The 21,553-nt window shown below is 36.1% G+C and overlaps 3 protein-coding genes across 4 annotated transcripts in view; 2 read left to right on the top strand and 1 right to left on the bottom strand.

The window, feature by feature from the left end:
* Positions 1-1,995: 1,995 nt before the first annotated feature.
* Positions 1,996-7,021, top strand: LOC104232209 (uncharacterized). The gene is made up of 5 exons (XM_009785352.2): positions 1,996-2,911; positions 3,602-4,069; positions 4,870-5,247; positions 5,369-5,436; positions 6,512-7,021. The coding sequence occupies exons 1-5, from the start codon at positions 2,258-2,260 to the stop codon at positions 6,717-6,719; spliced, it is 1,776 nt and encodes a 591-aa protein (XP_009783654.1). The 5' UTR covers positions 1,996-2,257; the 3' UTR covers positions 6,720-7,021.
* A 3,113-nt stretch (positions 7,022-10,134) lies between these two features.
* LOC138886832 (uncharacterized) lies at positions 10,135-13,348 on the top strand. The gene is made up of 5 exons (XM_070168527.1): positions 10,135-10,634; positions 11,305-11,502; positions 11,664-11,903; positions 12,010-12,237; positions 13,183-13,348. Exons 1-5 carry the CDS (start codon positions 10,135-10,137, stop codon positions 13,346-13,348), a joined length of 1,332 nt encoding a protein of 443 aa, XP_070024628.1.
* Positions 13,349-16,216: 2,868 nt separating this feature from the next.
* Positions 16,217-21,553, bottom strand: part of LOC104232208 (DEAD-box ATP-dependent RNA helicase FANCM) — a 45,444-nt gene continuing 40,107 nt past the window's right edge. For both annotated transcript variants that reach the window (XM_009785349.2, XM_009785351.2), the window contains 2 exons: positions 20,803-20,952; positions 16,217-17,084 (listed from right to left, as the gene is read on the bottom strand). In XM_009785349.2, coding sequence (XP_009783651.1) covers positions 16,415-17,084; positions 20,803-20,952 — 820 coding nt within the window. In that variant the 3' untranslated portion in view covers positions 16,217-16,414. The remainder of the gene's footprint in view (positions 17,085-20,802; positions 20,953-21,553) is intronic.

The following is a 21,553-nucleotide window of genomic DNA, read 5'->3' as shown; positions in this document are numbered from 1 at the left end:
TCGTTAAATTATTAATCATAAAATTTTAATCTGTTCACCAGCCATTACCCCGATAACTCAATATCAATAAGCCAATAAAGCAATTTTACAGTTCAGTTAATTGTTATGGTTCGGTTTTGAATAGCCATAATCGAGCTTGCCTAATGCGATTTATATCTCCTGTATGAGTTGCGAGCTATTGCATAGTGAGCAAGTTACCCCGCGGGTTATGGAAATTTACCAAAAAAAACTAATTAATCAAATACAAGCTGCTTTTTACTAATTTGAGAATAGTACTTTTCAAAATAAACTAAGAGCCCGTTTGGATGGGTTTGTTAAGTGACTTTTAAGCCGAAAACCATAAGTTAAGAATTTTAACTTTTGGATTTTAGCTTATTTTTGTCATTTTAGCTTAAAAATAAGTGCTTAAAATCACTTTTTTACTTTATTCAAACATTACAAAATGGCTTAAAAACACTTTTGACTTAAAAGCACCTAAAATAAGCACATCCAAACGGGCTCTAATTTTGAAAGCTTGGCCAAATATGGTATTATTAATAGGAATTTTTACCTCCTATAACAAATGTTGATACATTATTTATTTTAAATAATACAATAATCTGTCCAGTTCTAATCTCATATTTCACTCTATGAATACAGTTGAATACACTCAAATATAACAACTAATTAATTGGACTTTCCTGATTCATGCCTATTTTTGCTACTGTATTTATGAATACAATAGCTTAAATATATTAAATACATCTTATAACCATAAAAAAAGTATCTATAATCCATAATATAGCAAATAGTAGTAGGCAAAATACATAAGTTACCCCCTGAATTATGGACGAAATCCCTGTTACACACTTTTTGCAGACGAAAATTACCTTACGCACTGAACCTTTTCAAAGTGTGCCTAATACACACTACTTTGCCTACGTGGCCAGCGCGTGTTTTACCAACAAAATAAGGCGTGTGAATAAATAAAAATATATATATGATGTTTTATTTGAACGATTCAGATCTAACAAACTTTATCTAACGGGTCAAATTGATTTTCCTTTTTCTTTTCTTTCTTTTATTCCTTTTTCTTTTACTTTGTTTTGTTCATTCTTCAACGAAACAAAAGGTTCTCCCATGTTTGTCTTCAACAATCCCCCGTATCTCCAGAACGGCCTTTGTTTGTTTTCTTGTGAAGAGTCCAATAATGAAGCTTGATGGTCTATGAAATTTTAAAGGTAGAGAGATAGTATTTTTTGGAAGAGAGATATTTTAGGTTTCTGCAAATTAATGGAGATTGATTGATGAGAAGGTGAATCTATGGTCGATGTTGTCTTTAATTAGAGCATTCACTGCTCTTAGTTTAGCCACCGCCTTGGCCACCAACGGCAGTCCTCCTCTGCCCTCTATGGTGGTTCTTGCCATCCTTGATTTTTATGAAGAATAAAATGAAATTTAAAGATTTTAGCGGAAAGATAATAAGTTCGACAGTAAATGTGTAGGCCTTCTTACTTAAAGAAGTTAATCCAGATTATTATTATGGGATTCTTTTAGAGTGAAAGAAAAATAATTTTAATGGAGATATGAGGTTAGAGATGATGCTGTGCTGGTAGTAGAGAACTTCACATAGCTGATTTTTGATTGAAGAATAGTGGTCGGAGATGGAAGGTAAGATTTGATGGTGGTTGATCGAAGAGAAGGCAACCATGGTGATGGATTTAATGAAGAAGATGGGATCTAATTATAATTTAAACTTTTTTTTAATAAGTTAATGACACGTGTCACTATTTGATTGGAGCGTGAAATTACACATGTTTTGGAAAATTGGTCAAGAAAAAAATAATGTGTATTAGACACACTTCTAAAAGATTGGATGTGTAAAAAGTTGCCCATGGTCGAGAAATGTATAACAAGGATTTGGGTGCAAGGTCAATGGATAAACTATGTATTTTGCCATAATAATATTTATAGATGGCTCTCTCAATATAATCCGCTTGTTTTGGTGTTTTGCCGTTTCCTCTTACTTCCCCCAAAACCCAAACCCAAAAAGAAAAAACCCTTCTCTTTTGTTCCCGCTTTGTCTCTCTCTCTCTATATACCTGTCTCTATCTTCACTGCTATCTATGCGCACACAGATAAATAGATAGATATAAACAGTAGAAGCAAAGGATTATTAGGGTTTATTGTTTTACTGTTTGGGGTTTATCTTTATCACTCTGTTGTGTGAATACTAACAACAGTAGTTGAAGCGGTGACTGTGAAATGCGCCAAAAGGATGCAGAAATTGTTAAGCAGAAACCCATCATTACAATTACCCCCTCCAATCCTATCCCTTAACGTTCTTTCTTACCCCATAACCATAGGGTTTTACAAAAACCCACTTTCTGCTAACCCAAAACTCAGCCCTAAAACAATGGCTTCTTCTTCTTCTTCAGCCGCCCTCCACCATTTCACTAATCCATTTTCCGGAGGTTTTCGGAATATTTCTACTGATTCTAAGTCGGTTGTTCCTAGGGTTAATAGTTGCCGCATGTGTAGGTGTTCTCTTGATACTACTGCGCCGGTGAGGGCTTGGGTTGTGCTGAAGCAGAGTAGGACTAGTGCCGCCTGGTTCGGCATCCTGGCTGCTTCGGCTTCGGACAAGGGTGTTCCGGTGACTTCCGGTGAAGAGGAGAAGGATTTAGAAAATGGGGTTGTTGAGGAGAATGTTGTTAATGGTTCTTCAGAGGAAGAGGAGAAGACGGGGGTGGGTAGGTTGGCGAGGCGGCAGAGGGCGGGTGTTGGGGGAGGAGGAGGTGGAGGTGGAGGAGGGGTTCTTGCTAGTCCAGATTTGCTAACAATACCGGGTGTTGGGCCAAGGAATTTGAGGAAGTTGGTGCAGAAGGGTTTTATGGGTGTTGATCAGCTCAAGCAGCTCTACAGAGATAAGGTAATACGGTTAAGCTGCTGAGAAGCCAAATATCTAATGATGCTTGCCTTGTGCTTATATTTTGTGGTTGGTTCCTTAAGTGTATAGTGTTCTCCTTTGAAATGTTAAAAAATTAAGATGTTTAACTTCATTGATGAGGTTAAATTGAAGGTTCTTTTAGTTTGTTGTATAGGCTTGCATGCTGGTTTCGGAATAAGTGTGGGATTTATTCTGAAGGTGCTTTTGTATGACTGAGAAAATTTATCCGGAAATTTTGTCTATCATGAAGTCATTTTTTGGTGTTCAGTTATTGGAATTATATTTTCTAAAAAAAATAATTTCTATAAAGGGGAAGAGTGGCTTCCCTCACTTGTGGGCGGAGATCGTTTCCTTTGCGAATTATTTTCTATCAGTTGTTCTGCATGGCATAGACAGCCCTGTTTTGTGATGTTGTGATTTGCTAGGACTGCGTGTTTCTGAATGTCCAATCCAATTATTTTCTTTCACTTGACCAATTTGGATAGCCAATATGGTCTCTGTTTTGCAGTTATTATTGGGCTGTATTGGAATTACAGGCTGAAGTACTTAGCTTAAAAGAAAGTATGTACTAATATTTAATGTGCGGGTGATGTGAAGGAAACTGTGCAGCTTGTTTGATTGTAAATTTGATGTGCTTTGTTATAATAAGGCCTTCTTTTGGCTTCTCTGCAGTTCTTTGGAAAATCCAATGAGAAGATGGTTGAGTTCTTGCAAAGCTCAGTCGGAATCATTCACAGAAACCATGCTGAGAGTATCACCACATTTATCAAAAAGAGCGTGGATGAAGAGTTGAAGGAGAAGAACCCAGATTCTGATGTGAAGTCAGCACAAAAGAAACGACTTACTTTCTGTGTTGAGGGAAACATTAGTGTTGGAAAAACAACCTTTCTGCAGAGAATAGCTAATGAGACACTTGAATTACAAGATCTTGTTGAAATAGTTCCTGAGCCTATTGACAAGTGGCAGGATATTGGACCAGATCACTTTAACATATTAGATGCATTCTATGCGGAGCCACAACGATATGCTTACACATTTCAGAACTATGTTTTTGTTACAAGAGTTATGCAGGAGAGAGAATCATCTGGTGGTATCAGGCCCCTCAGGTTGATGGAGAGAAGTGTGTTCAGTGACAGGATGGTAATTTTCTAACCTTACTAAGCTTGTAAAGATGCTCATTGATTGGCATCTTCTTGCTTGATCTTTGATTGTCTGGCTGTAGCTTAACCCCTAGGACAATGTATGTTTTAGGCCATTACAGTTGCACAGTTCCACATCTTTTAATGGGTAGGCACTTCATCAAGACTGACATGGAAGTATAGACTTGCCATATAAATATACATATTCTGATTAATCTTTAATGACAGTGGACAGTACACACAAATACTCCATCTATTTAACAAGACTTGCTGGTGTTTGGAGCACGATGATCGAACCATCTAATATTCAGGGTGGATTTGAACATCAATCCCTTAGGTTCTTTTTTTGTGGTAGGAAATTTACATATTTATAAACTACATCAAGGTACTGTAAATCATCCTCATAGGGAAAAAATTAAGGTACCATCAATCACTATATTAAATCATCCTTATTGGGAAAAAAAATTTAAGGTACCATCAATCACTATATTGTAATTAAATGCCTAAAAAGATATTTGAAGTAGTCGAGGTGACAATATTTTTGACCCAAACGGAAATGCTGTATAAAATCATAGAGAGAGACAGTATTTGACAAATATCTGATTTACGTGCTATGCTTAAGAACTTGCACTGGGAGTTGATTTTCGCACCATACACACCTACTATACTTAACCGATCCGAACTAATGTGAAATTGAGGCATTGTTGTTGTTGTTGTTGTTTTTTTTTTCTTTGTTGTATGCAATGTACTATCCCTGATTATTACAAGGGCTACTGTATGATGCCTAATTTTTTGATAAAGGTCTTTGTAAGAGCTGTTCATGAAGCAAACTGGATGAATGAGATGGAGATCAGCATTTATGACTCATGGTTTGACCCAGTTGTTTCAACTTTGCCTGGACTGATTCCTGATGGATTTATTTACCTTAGAGCAAGCCCTGATACATGTCACAAGAGAATGATGTTGCGTAAGAGAGAAGAGGAAGGTGGAGTTTCCTTGGAATATCTACGAGACTTGCATGAAAAGCATGAAAGCTGGCTTTTCCCATTTGAAAGCGGAAATCATGGGGTATTGTCTGTTAGTCAGCTACCCCTAAACTTTGATAAATCTGTTCCCCCAGAAATAAGGGACCGTGTTTTTTATCTAGAGGGCAATCACATGCACCCAAGTATTCAAAAGGTACTTCCCCATGAATGTAACTTCAGTTCATGGACATCCGTTTCTTTTTCTTTCTGATAAAGCAGTTCCTGTACATTTTTGTGACATACAGCATTGTGTTTAACTGTCTGTTTTGATGCAGGTTCCTGCTTTGGTTCTTGACTGCGAGCCTAACATTGACTTTAACAGAGATGTTGATGCAAAGAGGGAGTATGTGAACTTTCCTTTATTTTCTGTAAATGTTTATAAAATATCTCTTTCACTTAACAGTATACTCACTAAGAGGATATCATCTTTTTTTGTTATGAAAATATAGAAAAAAGGACACCGTCTTTCCCTGCAGTTTAATTTAGCATGTCTATTGAGGCAAACAGTTTCTTTTTTAGCAGTTGCCAACTGCTGTTTATGTAACTCATGTTAGTGCTGACCATTTTATCGTTCTTCACACCTTAGTTGCTGTTCAATATTAACATAATGTGTTCAAGTGTTACCTAGATCACCGAGCTGCGGATTTAATGTTGGTTGTTGGATCCAGCAAATATCAGAAACAGTTTAATCCCTGTTTAATCTTTTAATAAGCCATACATGTCAAGTACTCTTAAGATGTTTCTGTAGGGTGGATGATGGGTATATCAATGATTGACAACAGCAGCAACTTGTAGGGTTATTGCGCAACAGGGGACTTGACGTGGATTAAAAATAGGCAGGACAGTTGTGAGGAATGCAGACAGTGCAAGAGGGCTGGTTTCTCTTTCCCTGAGAAGTAGGGCTAGAGGAATCCTTTTTTTTGGGGGGGGGGAGGGAGGGTGTATTACCTTTCTTACACTCAATAGGGTCTTGCATCCTTTAACATTCGATCACTAAAAAAGAGGACGAAAGAGAGTATATCTTCGATCCTGCAAAACTTATCCCCAGAAAAAGGATTTCTGTCCTCTGAGGAGTTCTCCTTCATAGTATTCTGGAATCTGATATTCTACATCTAACAAATTCGTACAGATAATTGTTGCTTTCTGATGTCTTTAGTCCTTGATGTGTCGGAGTGTATTATAGACACCTAAAAACTTGTTAAAGCAATACTGCACCGAACCATTAAATAATACTTTTTTAAGCTCGTAAGTTCTTCTAATAGCTGACTTTAACACATCTTTTTGGAGTGCTGTCGTAAGTTTGTGTTTTCCTGTGCTGTGTTTCTGTACTATTGTTTACCCCATCCTTGTCTTTCTTTTGCTTCGTATGTGAGCTACAATGGTCTTTATGTTTTATTTAACCGTCATCCTATTTGAAGGTATGCTCGCCAAGTTGCTGATTTTTTCGAATTCGTAAAGAAAAAGAAAGAAGATACACCAGAAGCTGGAGAAGAAATACCAAAGGGTAATCAAGCACCACTTTTGCTGCCTCAAAATGGAGGTTTGTGGGTACCTGATGGCAAGTTCTCAGAATCGGCACTAAAATCCTTGGATTTCAGACGAAACATGTCGTTCATGTCTCACTAGCGCACACTGCTCCTACTTGCAAAATCCAGATGTTGCTGAACGGAATGTGTTTATTTTCTCCTTGTAAAAATATGTGTTTGACTACTCAAGTTTTTAACCTGCAGTAGTGTAGGAGTAGGTTGTATGTGGATGTTGCTAGGATGCTGTTTAAAGCTTTGTTTTGTGGGAAGGCAGTGGAGTTGCTTCTTTTCCTTTGCAGGTTTGAGATTTGAGTGCATATCCAGGCTAACATGGCTCTCTATATGCAGCAAAGTAATTATGGATTTGAAATTTAAGTAATGCCATTAAGTCAGGTTTCCTAATTATTTGTAGCATTTTGAAACTATTCTACTCGGAAGATAGATATTTTTCAACTTTGTCCAACATTTTCCCTATTATCTCGTAATATTTTAATTGTAAGTTTTGTAACACCGATGTCACGAGGTCCTCATTGCTTCTGGACTGAACCTGCCTATTCTATTCATTTTGGTGGACTAAAGGAAAATTTTGAGAAGTGCTGAACCCAGTAAAGGAACAATTAGAGGGTTTCTTAGGAAATGTTAAATAGTAAAAGTTTTTTCCTAGTAATCTCAGTCGCTTTTACGTTCTTTTTTTTTTTGGTTATTTTGCTGTGGAATAATCTACCTCTTAATAGCCTGCTTGGCCAAGCTTTTCCAACTTCAAAAATATTTTTCCCAAAAATAAGTACTTTTTTTTAAATGAAGTTGAGATATTTGACAAGCGTTTAGAAGAAAAAAAAAGTACTTTTAAGTAGAAGCAGAAGCAGTTTTGGAGAAGCAGAAAAAAATAGCTTTACATCAAAGTATTTTTTTGAAAACCACTTTTGAAAAAATACACTTAGAAGTATTTTTTGAAAACCACTTTTGAAAAAATACACTTAGAAGTATTTTTTTAAAAGTTTGGCTAAACGCTAATTGCTGCTGAAAAATACTTTTCAAATTAATTAGCTGAACACAAACTGTTTTTCACCAAAAGTACTTTATTGAAAAATACTTTTCAAAATAAACTAATTTTAGAAGCTTGGCCAAACAAGCTATAAACAAGGAACAACAAAGAACCAACAATTAAACACCCTTAGGGGTCGTTTGGTTTGAAAACAACTTATGCTGAGATTAATTATATTGAGATTAGTTATCTTGGTAATATTTTTTTTATTGACTGTTTGGTATGTTGTATTACTTCTGTGAACTGAGATAACTTATCCTGGGATTACTATTCTATCCTCTGACGGGTATCAGTTATCCTGGTACTATATTTAATCGTGGAATAACTTATTACAGGATTAGTAACTAAACAAGGGATAATGTGGTATTAAATTTTTATTCCAAAATTATTTTTGCTTATCCATTGTACCAAACATCCCCTAAGATATTTTGTGAGATAAAGCAGCTGAACTCTTCATTGCCTTTCGCCTACGTGCAATTTTATGCAAATTGCAGATCAGGAATGCAGATGCATTATCATAGAGCAAACCAGATTTCATAGCACAAAAGCTGAAAGTATACCAATTGAGTACAATAAAAGCATAGGTTGAAACGGAGAGGTATGTAGGATTTAAATTGGCGTAATGACTTCCTGACCACTTAAACTTATAGGGCTTTTGAAAGTTGATATACGGACTTTGAATTTTCTCATTTGAACACTCCAACTCATGATTCCCTTAACTAATAAACACATTTGACCTTTGAGCCTACACGCGTATATTACACATACACAAACATGTCCATCCAGTCAGCAAATGACCAATGGAATTATTACACGTCAAGGGCGCGAAAACAAACCTCAACTGATTAGGGTCCCCCCTCTTTTAATCAATAGATCGACCAAAAAGACGCTCATTTCGTCTTTTTCCTCTCTCTAACCAACCCTGCCCTCTTAACCCTAGGTTAGTAATGGCCTGAAAAATCAGTCACCCCTTCCAAAATCGATCATAATCACTTACCCATTATAGTGTTTTCATTTATTATCTATTAATATCGTTCTGATCGAGTTTCGTTTGGTCTGTGCTTTCGATTCCAGTCACATTATAGGATTTGAAGGTTAGTTTATCTCTTTTCTCTTTTGTCATCTAATTTCTTATGAAATAATGTGTGCAGTGTGTGATAGTCAAAGCTACTTTTGTCTGCATACACAAATTGTCTGTTGTTATTTGGGATTTTATATTATGGTTTTGGGGAAAACAATCGAATATTCACTTTACTTTAGGGATTTTGTCTTTTTCATGACTGATCTGGCATTTAGGGTTAAAAAATTAGGGGTTTTTTGCATATCAAAATATTCTTGTCTCCCACTTTGATAAAGTTTATGGATTTTAGGGTTAAAGTGTATCTTACTTGGCCCTTTTTTTTATATAGGTTTCAATGACTGTCTATGTGAAATTACAGTTTGATCATCTAGGGTGGTTAGTGGCTGACACATTTATGAGCTATGTAAATGGGCAAATTTGGCCAGTTGTTCTTCGGGCTGACATTGATGAATTGCATATAATTCATTTTAATGAGTGGACTAAGGATATGGTGTACTTAACAATAGATAAATATGCATGTAAAATAAACCAAAAAGGAGAATTTAGATTTCTGAAATATGATGCTGATGCGTTAACTTTGGTAAAGACCTTAAGGATGGGGATTTTATTGATGTGTATATATGTCACACAATTAATACACCATGTGTTGAATTGGATCTAGATGAAATTTTAAGTAGTGGTGGTATAAATGTGGATCCCACCAATGTTCATCCATGTGGCTTTAATAAAATGCCACACGGGCAAACATGTGATGTTAATGTCAGGGTAATACACTCACCTAACAATGATATAAATAGGGGTAATGACACTCATGGGAAGGGTAAAGAGAGGGTTGCTGTTATAGAAAAGAATATAGAAGAGTCTAGTGAAGATGAAGGTGAGTTCTACAAGTTTTATTTAGCAACTGATTTTGAGGGTGATGCTAAGGGCGATGAGGGTGATGAGGGAAGTATTGAGAGTGAGGATGGTGATTATGAGGCTATTTCTGATGATGATGATGATGATGATACAGATAAGTCATTATATGATGTCGATGAGGATATTATTGGAGAGACAAGTGACCTAGAACCTGAAGTTGTTGCTGCTAGACAGGCTAAAGTGAATGAAAAGAGTAGTAAATTAAGATCTAGTAAAGTTAATACTGATGAGATACCTAGTGGACCTGTAGGTATAGATCCTGATTTTAAAGACAGGTATAAAAATAGGGGTTCCAAATATGCTGGGAAGTTGGGAGGGGATGAGTAATATTTGGACAGTTCAGATTCAGGTAGTGAGGATACAGATGATGAAGTAGTTAAAGAAGATGGGGTGCATAACCCTCAACCAAGAAGATACATCAGCAGGGTATACTTTGATCCTACTTGCAAGAAAATTTATTTCCGATAGAAAATGGTTTTTGAAAGTGTTAAACAGTTCAGAACTGCTTTGCAAGATTATTTTGAACAAAGAAAAGTTCAAATTAAGTTGAAGCCTAATGAGCAACATAGGGTTAGGGAAAAATGTGTGAACTCAACAAGATGTAGATGGCATATTTTGGGAAGCTTGGAGGGACACACAGGGAATTTTATTGTCAGCAGCTACTATCATGTTCATAAGTGTTTCAGAGCAACCAGAAACAAGATGGCTAATACAGCATGGGTAGCTAAACATTTCAAGGACAAGATTATCAACCAACCTGAAATAAAGCTTAGGAAGTTGCAAGATTTGATTTGGATAAAGTATGGTGTGTATATGGGAAATTCCATATGTGCCAAGGCTAGACATCAGGTCATGTGTAAGTATTTAGGTGATTACAAGCAGGATTTTGCTAGAATATATGATTATGCTAACATGCTGAGGTCTACAAACCCTGGCAGCATTGTTGTTGTGAAGACTTCAAAGGATACCTGGTAAAGAGGTGTTTATGGGGATATGCATTTGTCTACATGCTTGCAAAGTAGGTTGGTTGGAAGGATGTAGAAATGTTATTGGTTTTGATGGAGTATTTTTGAAGGGTGTGTAAAGGTGAGCTACTATCATGTATTGGTAAAGATGGTAACAACCAAATGCACCATGTTGCCTGGGCAGTGGTTGAAAAGGAGACAAAAAACATATGGTCATGATTTTTTAGGTGCCCGATGCATGATTTGCAGCTCACAAAATCCCAAGGTGAAGGGCTGACCATCATTTCTGATATGCAGAAGGTATATATTTCACCCATATTCTTCCTATAATTACTTTATATATGTTTATGATATTTTAACTCTTTTTCTTGTTGCTTAAGGGACTTTTCAATCTGTGGTTGAGTTGATGCCAAATGCTGAGCACAGAATGTGTGCAAGACACATATGGGGCAACTTGAAACAAAAGTGAAGAAAGAAGGAAGAAGTTCTGGGCCTACACAAGAGCTTTATTTGAAGCATATTTGAAGGCTAAGATAGATGAGTTGGAAAAATTGGGTGATAGTAAGATCATTAAGGATTTACTGAGATACTCCAAACAATGTTGGTGTAGAGCATTCTTTAAAGATTGGAGTAAATGTGATTCTGTGGACAACAATATGTGTGAGACTTTTAACAGTTGGATCATGTCTGCTAGGTACAAGTCTATCATAACCATGTTAGAAGAGATTAGAGTGAAGGTGATTGAGAGGATGACTATCATGAGAGAATTTGCAACAAGGTGGATTTCTGATGTATCTCCTATGGCAATGGGGTACATAGAGGAACAATCTCAATATTCAATTAAGCATGAATTTAAATGGAATGGGGACACTGGGTATGAGATACAACATGGGGTTTACAAATATATTGTTGACTTTTTCAATGATACATGCACATGCAGATCATGGCAGCTCAAAGGAATACTATGCTCCTATGCAATACGTGCAATGTTTTTAAGAGATTTGAGCTTGCTGACTATGTTGTTCACTGATACAGGAAAGAAACATACTTGAAGGGTTTCAGTTGTTACATACAGCCAGTAACCAACATGGAGATGTGGCCATTAACTCAGAATCACACTGCCGAGCCTCCTGTAATTACTAAGATTCCCAATAGGCCTAAGAAAAATAGAAAAAGAGCTCAAGATGAACTTACAAAGAAGTTTGGTAAGAGATCAAGTAAAGGGGCACTAATGACATGCTCTCATTGTAAGACAGTAGGCCATAACAAGAAGGGGTGTCCTATCCTGGTAAACGATCAGATAATGCAGTCATTTTTTTTCTGATTGTGACTTGTATTTTGGTTGTTTCTATAACTCATTTTATTTTTTTGGAAATTTCAGAAAGGACAAGGATCTAGAACTGCAGGTACAATTAAATGCTAATGCTACTCAACCATCTCAGGTTGCTCAAAGAACAACTCAACTATCAGTTGCTGCAAGTGATTCTGGAACTGCTTGGATTAGAAATACTCAACCATCAGCTGTTGCAAATGGATCTGGAACTGCTGCTACCAGAAATACTAAACCATCAGTCATTGCAAGTGCATCTAGGGGTGTGCATTCGAATCGGTTTATCAATAAATCAAATCGATTATTTGTTATCGATTTCGATTTCGAAATTTTTCTTATCGAGTTATCAATTTCGATTTTGTCCTCTTCGGTTATCGGTTTATCGATAAACCAATAAGATATACAAAAAAAAATTTACCCTTATTCTATAATAGCCTTTCCTTTTCCCTAAGTCCCTAACCCTATTATTTCATCTACCACATTTAAGAAATGATCATATTTAAAGCTCAAGGGAATAAAGTTCAAATTAATGGAAAATAGAATTAGTCGTGATGATGTATTTTTTGATACAGTTGGAGTGTTGGTGGCATACATTTGATCCCTTACTTTAGTTTCGTTGCATGTGCTTGTTGACACAATTTTTATGTTATAAACGGTGTTCGTCTTATTTTAGCTTATTTTTGTCTATATTAGTTAGGCGTGTTTATAGCAATATACTTTCCGTGGAATCCCGCAAATTTTCTTATTGGTGTAATCGATAACCGAATTGATAAGCCCCAAAAATCGATAAATCGAAATCGAAAAAATCGAAACCTTGTTGAAACGATAACGATAAGCATATGTATAAATCGATAATCGATAAGTAATTATCGATAAGGGTCAAAATCGAATGAACACCTTTAAGTGCATCTGTAAGTATTCATTTTTTACTTTAGTTAAGTTGTATTAGGACCATAATTTTTGAATTATTAGACAGTACTTTATCTTATATGAGGATACTAAAAGTATGAGATCAAGGACTTCTGAGAATATTTTATCTATTGTTAGAGGAAGGCCAAGAGCTATCGGACTTCAAGGAAGACCAAGAACTACCGAATTTGGAATTTTTTTAATGATTCAGGAACAATGATAGAAAGGGTTTGTGATTTGGATTTGGATTTGGATTTTTATTTAGATATTAGTAGTTTGGGTGTTAATTTGACTTCCTATGCAATGTGGATCAAGAGACAGGGTACTTTCTGCTCCTACAAAAATAGTGGATGTTAAGCAGACCAATATTGATCTTGGATACAGTGCACCTGGACTAAGGTGGCAAGGAAGAAATGATATAACACAAAGGCAACTTCAACAACAGTTGAGGAGAAGACAAACTCAAGCAAGCCTTAGCTAACCTCAAGTCCATTCCTCATCTCAGCCAAGCCAGTCTCCATGTCCAAACTTGAGCCAATTTCAGCAAAACATCAACCAATCTCAACCATAATGATCTGCTGAATGTTTGTTTTGTGATAGCTTAAGATTGTTAGTTGCAGAACTAAATTTGTAGGTTAACTATGGATGTTTAACTATGACTTTTATTTTGGCACAATGTTTAAACTGTTTCTGCTACTAAATAATTTTCAATAGCTAATTTTGCCAACCAAGAAAGTTGTTCGAACTTGGTTGTTTATATATGTCTGCTTGTTTATGTTAAAATTGCTTTTCATTCCACAAAAATATATCATACATTTTGTCATTATCATTGTACATAGGGTTATGAAGACACTGATTAGTACTAACTAGACGAAGAAGGAAATTACAATTATTAGTGCTAATACAACAACTAGTTAAAATGATCTTCACCCTCTTCCTACGCTATGGTCGATCTCTCACTCTAATTCTTGATAATAGACCTAAAATCACTTGTTTATAGTGATCTGGAAGAGATGGGTCAAACCACCTAATAAGATTACAAGAATTTTTTCGACCATGATTTGAGCATCCATAAAACCTTCTTTCTGGATTTGTTGGCTTACAAGTGATGCAAAACTTAGCTTCAACTCCACAATGACAAAATACAGGACTTTACATCATTTTCACAGTCTGAAAAAAGAAAAAATAAATAAATAAAGCTTCAGATTTTAGAAAAATGAAGGAATGGAGCTTCAAATTCTATATAATAGAGGGATAATGTATTTTACAATGAATGAATAAGAACACACTAAAATAGACACCATTTTGGACCGTTGGGCGTTGGGAAGAGGGCTCTCACGCTCCTAAACGTCGTGTTCCTCACGCAACAGGCTGATTAGGACCAATTGACGCCACATGAACATGGTCAACGGTCAAATGGATTTATAAATTAAGGGAATCATGAGTTTGAGTGTTCAAATGAGAAAAATCCAAAGTTCATGTATCGGCTTTCAAAAGCCCTACAAGTCTAATTGGACAGGAAGCCATTATAAATTGGATGAGATTATACTCTTGCACCCATTACGCTATTAAAATTAAGAGTTCAACTTTTAATATTTTTGAGATTTTAATGATATTTTAAACGTTTATATTTACATTCCATGTCTAAAGACTCTAAACTATACACTGACTTGTTTCTTGATTTTCTGTAATTTGGTATTAAATTTAAAAACATAAATCGACATATTTGATTTGATTTGGTTAAACAAAAATGAAGAGAAACCGAGACTAAAATGTGCGTGTGGTGTGTGTTGGTTTATAGATTTTTGTAGTAATTTTATATATTTTTCGAACAAAATTAGAAGCCAATAGATTAAAGAGAAACTACCAGTTATGTCAGCCCATAAGTAATTTAGTACAAAAATTAGTCAATTCAGAAAATACTACCAATATTAGCCAATAAACTATTTGAAGTTAAAAAAAATCAAATTTTTGCTTTCTTTTGACTGGGTGTTGTTGGAATAGATTGAGCACATCTTGAAGAGTCTGAATCTAAGTTTTGGGATGATTTGGTGGAGTTTTGAGGTGGTTTGAATTGAAAATTGGAAGTGGAATATGAACATGAAAAAAGATGATGTGTATCACACTATAATCATTTGTGTACCACATACATATCATATATGTATCAAATGTGTATCACATGTATCTCCATATATGTATGTGAAATATATGCGTGATACATGTTTGATATATATGTTGCATGAAAAAAGTTAACTCGATTTTAACTAAGAATTTTGATATCAAATCAATCCAAATTACCTCCAAACTTCCTCCAATATTGTATATTGATTCATCTACATATTTTCAATGAATTTCAATCATATCCATTGAAAAAAGCCCTTTTTTCTTAGGTTTTGAAATTTTGTATTTTTTTCTTTGTGTTTCATCACCTTGTTTGCTACCTCATCCATTAAATTTCATTTTCGCCTTGCATCTAATGTTGTTGACCACGTTTAAAAATATGGAAGGAGATCTTGCGTGTGATTCTTGGAGAGAAAGAATCCTTTATTTACGTGGATTTTCAATTTTTGTATGCGCTTGGCTAAACTTTGTAAATCTAAATTTATGACTAGAGGTTGATAAGTTTGAGCTTCTTTTGGACATTTCTGTAAGATTCTTTAAATTAAAACCGACAAACAAACAAAAATAGAAACTAATAAATTATCATAAGAGTCTGTTTGGAAGGACACCTTGTATATGAATTAGTTAGTGCAACTACTATCCAACCTAGTAATTATTATACAATACATAAGTTACATAAACATATATGTTTGCCACAACGTAATTACAATATAATTTTATGTGTCATGTTGGAGGGCACAAGTGAAATTACATAGTTAAATATTTTTATTTTAAATTAAAGTTAATAATATAAATGATTATTTTTTAAAGATAAGTGAATATACCTTAATGCGTGACAAATATATATATATATATGCATACAAGAAATATTAGATTTTATTTATTGCCGTATTAGATATTTAAAATACATATTATAAAAATATACATTTTGTAATTATAAATTTGACAAATAAGAATAAAAAAAAATTAAAACTCTCATCTTAGGATTATACAATGTATCATCAGCTCTCGTTTGAGAATTGGAGAGCTAATTGTTACACTCAATTATACCAATTCCATGCTGATCTGACTCTAAACAAATTGATGCCATTTAGTGGTTTAATTTTTTTTCCTTTTTTTTTTGGGGGGGGGGGGGGGGGGGGGGGACTATATATATAACAAAACATCTACTTGAGAAATCACAGGCAAGTATTCAACCATGCGCATATGCTTCACACAGCCACAAAACTTGGACTAGGGACACAATATCTTTGAAATTATATACAGCAAAATGTTTCCATATTCCTTGCATTTACATACACCTCATTTGCGTCATGACTGACTTTCCTGTAACTATTAAATGATGCGGATAATAAATACTTTCTTTTCCCTTTATATAACTGATCATTCGTGCCGTAACACCAACTTAACAATCGAGACAGAAAAACTAAATTCCCAGATCAAATGAAGGAGAGCTTCCGCCATCAGGAATTTGTGTAATAGGTATTGAATTCACTGTATTCTGAACCAAGGACTGTGATTTATTTCTAAGCATTCTAGTAGCCTCTTCTTCCACTGCATCAAGATCGATACTTCGTGTAAAAGGTATTGAAGTCACTGCATTCTGAACCAAGGACTGTGATTTATTTCTAAGAATTCTAGCAGCCTCTGCTTCCATTGCATCAAGATCGATACTTTGAAAGAACTGGTCATCATCAAATGGATCACCAACTTCATTCTTTGCTGCTTCTTCCAAAAGATGTGAGTTTACACCAACAGCTTTAGAATGACGAGAGAACTCGTCGTGTAAATTGACAACGGGCAGTGAAGTTGCCTGATAATAGCTTAACTTTCTTTTCCGGCTCTCTAACTTGCTATTGTTTTCTCTCAAAGAGCAAGTGGTTGAGCATGGTACTGCTTCTGGTGCGATTCTGTTAATAATTTGCTGAAAGTTCGAGGAATTTCTCGTTATTGACTTTGGGTCAGTTTGAGGTATGTGATGATTTTCTGTCCCAGATGAGCTCTTGCTTTCATCTGTTCTGCTAGTTGGAACCACAGAATCAGGAGTATAATCGGTTGAAAGGTTTGGAATCGGTGACTGAGTGAGCAATGAACGCCTGTGATTAAAGATTGGCTTAGGTCCAGACATCAAGGCAAGCAGCCGTGATCATCAGATGATCTATGACTTCATAAAAATATTACTAAAAGGGAATCTATCTCCCTGATAAAAATGGTACTTTGTCAATAATGAAGCAATTTAATGTAACATTCAAGAAAGTGCTAGAAGAATATATTCGTTAATTCTTCACAACATTTAAAGCACTTCGCATGAATGATCACACGCATTTGCTCCATCTGAAATAGATTGATCTTTTCTCTTTCTTCAGTTTACAACATTCAAGAAAGAGGGAAGGACAAGAAATGATATATGTATAGCTGAAGATTCAGTAAGTATATGCACAAATATATCATGGAGTGCAATTAACAGTTTAAAACATAAAGAATCAGCATCCAAGCTTTCTTGAGTCACAAAATCTTCTCTAAACAAAGTCAGATATCGAGCTCATGCCCCTGTATCCGTGTGAACATAGTTTTGCTTCCTAACATGATACATGTTTCAGGTGCCATTACCTTCAATTAAGGTGGATTATGATTAAGCAAATCTGAATCTATGTTGCGCGGATTCTCCAAAATGCTGCCACGCCTGTGTCAAATCCTCTAAAAATACACTACTTTTGAAGGATCCAACACGCTCCCGACGACATTTTCGGAGAGTCGGAGCAACATAGATCTGAATGATTTTTCTAGTCCTAGATTTTAGCCTAGCTATTTAAATCATCATTTTCTCTACTTAGTGTTGCGTATTCGCTCTCATCCAAAACAGCCAAATGAAATAATCAGTTTAGTCATTAAATTTAGTAATTAGGGAAGCGGCTAGAGCGGTGTTAGGATCAAGAAGGGATATTCTGGTGGACACAAATGGGACTGGTGGTAGAATGGGGAGGTCCAAGGAAAAGCGGAAGCCAAGAAAGCGGCGTATTTGAATGGAAAGCATAGATAAGGAGAAGAAGAGGACGAATAGGAAGTGGTAAAAGAAAGCAAAGAAAGAGGCGAAGATAGCAATTACGACGGCTAAAATTGCAGCATTTGGACTTCTGTATGAGGAGCTTAGGGGCAAAGGCGAGGACAAGAAACTGTTTAGGTTAGCAAAGATGAGGGAGAGGAAGACCTGTGACTTGGACCAAGTGAAGTGCATCAAAGACGAAGAAGGCAAAGTATCTGTGGAAGAGGCACATATTAGACGAAGATGACATGCATGCTTCCATAAACTATTGAACGAGGAGAGAGACAGGAACATTGTGCTTGGTGAGTCAGAGCACTCCGAGAATCGGCGAGATTTTGGACATTGTAGGCGTATTAAGATTTAGGAAATAGAGGGGACGATGCGTAAGATGAGCAGAGGTAGAGCAATTGGGTCAGACAAAATCCCTATAAAATTTTAGAGGAATGCGGCCGAGCAGGCTTGGAATGGCTTACCAAGTTATTTAATGTCATTTTCAGGACGAAGAAGATGCCCGAAGAATGGATACTAGAATAAGGGTGATATCTAAAATTGCAACAACTACAGGGGTATCAAGTTGTTGAGTAAGTATGAAAGTTTGGGAGAAGGTGGTGGAAGTGAGGATGACGAGAAGTGTGTCTATTTCCGAGAACCAGTTTGGATTCATGTTGGGGCGGTCGACTACGAAAATCATTCATCTTGCGAGGAGATTGGTGTAGCAGTATGGGGAGAGGAAAGATGACTTGTATATGGTATTCATTAACCTTGAAAAAAGCTTAGGATAAAGTCCAGAAAGAGGTTTTATGGAGATGTCTGGAGGTTAGCCGTGTGCCGGTAATGTATACTAGGATGATTAAGGACATGTATGAGGGTGCTAAGACCCAGTGAGGATTGTGAGAGGGGACTCGAAACACTTCCCAGTTATGATGGGGTTGTACCAAGGATCAGCTCTTAGCCCGTTTTTATTTGCCTTGGCGATAGATGTGTTGATACGACATATTCGAGGGGAGGTGCCATGGTGCATGTTATTCGCATATGACATAGTACTGATTGACGAGATGTGAGGTGGGGTTAACGCATGGTTGGAGCTTTGGAGATAGACCCTAGAGTCTAAAGGTTTCAAGTTAAGCAGGACCAAAACAGAATACTTGGAATCCAAGTTCAGTGATGGGACTTATGAAGCGGATGCGGACGTGAATCTTGATACACAAATCATCCCCAAGAGAGGTAGTTTCAAGTATCTTGGGTTTAATTCAAGGGGACGGGGAGATTGACGAGGATATGACACATCATACTGGAACGGGATGGATGAAATTGAGGCTCGCATCTAGTATTTTGTGCGATAAGAATGTGCCACCAAGACTTAAGGGCAAGTTCTACTAAGTGGCGGTTAGACCGATTATATTATATGGGGCTAAGAGTTGGTCAATCAAGAGCTCTCATGTCCAGAGGAAGAAAGTAGCAGAAACGAGGATGATGAAATGGATATGTGGGCATACCAGGAGATGAGAATAGAAATGAAGTTATTCGGGACAAGGTGGGAGTGGCCCCCCGTGGAGGACAAAATGCGAAAATCGAGGTTGTGATAGTTCGAGCACGTGAAAAGGAGAAGTATAGATGCCCCTGTTAGAAGTTGTGAGAGGCTGACCATGACAAGTCTGAGGAGAGGTAGAGGTAGGCCAAAGTAGTACTAGGAAGAGGTGATTAAGCAGGACATGGCGCTGCTTCACTTATCGAGTACATAATCCTTGATAGGAAGGTGTGGAAGTTGAGATTAGGGAAAAAAGTTGGTCGGTAGTCGAGAGTTTATCCTATCCTTACCAGTAGTATTAGTACTATTCTTGTATTATCATATTCTTAGATATCTATTACTATATGTTGTTTTGTTTGCTTCAGTTATCTTATCATTCTGTTGTTAATGTTTGTTGCTACTGCTTCCTATTTTTTCCTTTTCTTGAGCCGAGGGTCTATCGGAAACAGCCTCTCTACCTTCATCAGGTAGGAGTAGATCTACGTACACACTACCCTACCGAAATCCTACTTGTGGGATTACACTGGGTTTGTTGTTGTTGTTGTTGTTGTTGTTGCACTTCGGATTTCTGAACCAAAACCATTATGAGCATCATTAAATTCCTAGCGAACTACAAGAATCCCCCAGAAATGCTGATGATAGAGAATGTCAGATTGAAGTTTGAGTACTTTATCACCAGCTATCAAATTATAAATTTCAGCCAAGAAGTTCGTCGCCACATCCTTCAAAACTTCACATATTGAAGTGTTTTGTTTCATTGAAGTCCATGTTGCTGATATGTTCTTAAGCACAAAAACATCAGTGCTTATAATCTCTTCTTAATTCTGAAGTAAGAACTGCAAATTATTTATAACTTGAGTAAAAGAAATTATGTTCCAATACAGAGCGCAGGAACATCAGTCCCAAGCAGGTAGAAACTGCACACATTGAATAACCTGACCTTTCAACTGAGCTTGTTCCATTTCCATTTACTTGTAGTTAAGCTATTTTGAAAGTCGGTCATATGAGATGCTTAGTCTCATCATGCATTCACCCCCTAATATTCTTACACTGATTTGTTTGTTTAAACCTAATGATCAGATAACACCATTTTAGTTCAAAATAGGACAGTTTCACTCCCAAAAATGAAGAGCGGATATTTTATCACTTTAAATTTTCAAAGGAATCAATATTAAAAACACCCAGAAAAGGGAGAAAACATGTAAAATGAAACAGAAAATAAAGAGATAAACTTAATAAAAACCTGTAAATCGCTATCATATCAACTTCACCAGCCTCGGCTTGACTATCTGCCGCTGTTGGATTTATCTTGTCATCTATGAAACTATCATCATATGAACTGTAATCCTGCTTATCCTCCTCATCATCGGATACTGAAACTTCTGAAGACACCCTGTGTAAGAACCATTATTTTAGAAGCATATCAGGAGAAGTGCATGAGGCAGATGAAATTCATTATAAGTATAAAAATTGACTAGTAACCGATCTATGATGGTTATTTTGTTTTGGGCCATTAATTGCAGTAAGGATACTCTAAACATCAATGGGCTGCAGAACAAACTCAATGGGCATTGGACATGTCAATTGCGCCATTAATTATGCAATCTTTTTCATAATCTAAGATGTAACACTAGCCCTGTTGCATGTTCTGGTGCATCTTAGTCATGTAGAAAAGTTATGTTTTAACACTAATCTTTCTTTTCCTTTCTGTAAAGTAAAAGGGCATATTAGTATTTAGAAAACTTTCAGAGCACAAAACAAAATTGTGGAAAAGTATAGGAGATGAATATAGGAATGCGCAAACATAAATTTGGTGTAAGAAACTTTATCAAGACGCCCCGTTTCCACTCCCTATTCCCTAAAAAACAAGTTTGAAGCTCTACCCCTAATTCTATAATGCATGTGTCTAGGATGATAAAATAAAAACTAAATAAATCACAAAGGAAAAGGAAAGGTTTTCTGACAGGTTGCTATAATGAACGTGAAATAGAGGT

This window comes from Nicotiana sylvestris, chromosome 3 (genome assembly GCF_000393655.2).
Source record: "Nicotiana sylvestris chromosome 3, ASM39365v2, whole genome shotgun sequence".
Lineage (NCBI taxonomy): Eukaryota > Viridiplantae > Streptophyta > Magnoliopsida > Solanales > Solanaceae > Nicotiana > Nicotiana sylvestris.
This window is presented reverse-complemented; position numbering and strand designations above follow the sequence as displayed.

Excerpts from the sequence above, each read along its gene's own strand:
- LOC104232209 (XM_009785352.2), top strand. The coding sequence starts at position 2,258 with ATGCAGAAATTGTTAAGCAGAAACCCATCATTACAATTACCCCCTCCA. Across the intron at positions 2,912-3,601 it reads AGCAGCTCTACAGAGATAAG|TTCTTTGGAAAATCCAATGA; the intron begins GTAATACGGTTA and ends GCTTCTCTGCAG. Across the intron at positions 4,070-4,869 it reads GTGTGTTCAGTGACAGGATG|GTCTTTGTAAGAGCTGTTCA; the intron begins GTAATTTTCTAA and ends TTTTTGATAAAG.
- LOC138886832 (XM_070168527.1), top strand. The coding sequence starts at position 10,135 with ATGGTTTTTGAAAGTGTTAAACAGTTCAGAACTGCTTTGCAAGATTAT. Across the intron at positions 10,635-11,304 it reads AAGACTTCAAAGGATACCTG|TTGGATCATGTCTGCTAGGT; the intron begins GTAAAGAGGTGT and ends GACTTTTAACAG. Across the intron at positions 11,503-11,663 it reads AAATGGAATGGGGACACTGG|GAAAGAAACATACTTGAAGG; the intron begins GTATGAGATACA and ends TCACTGATACAG.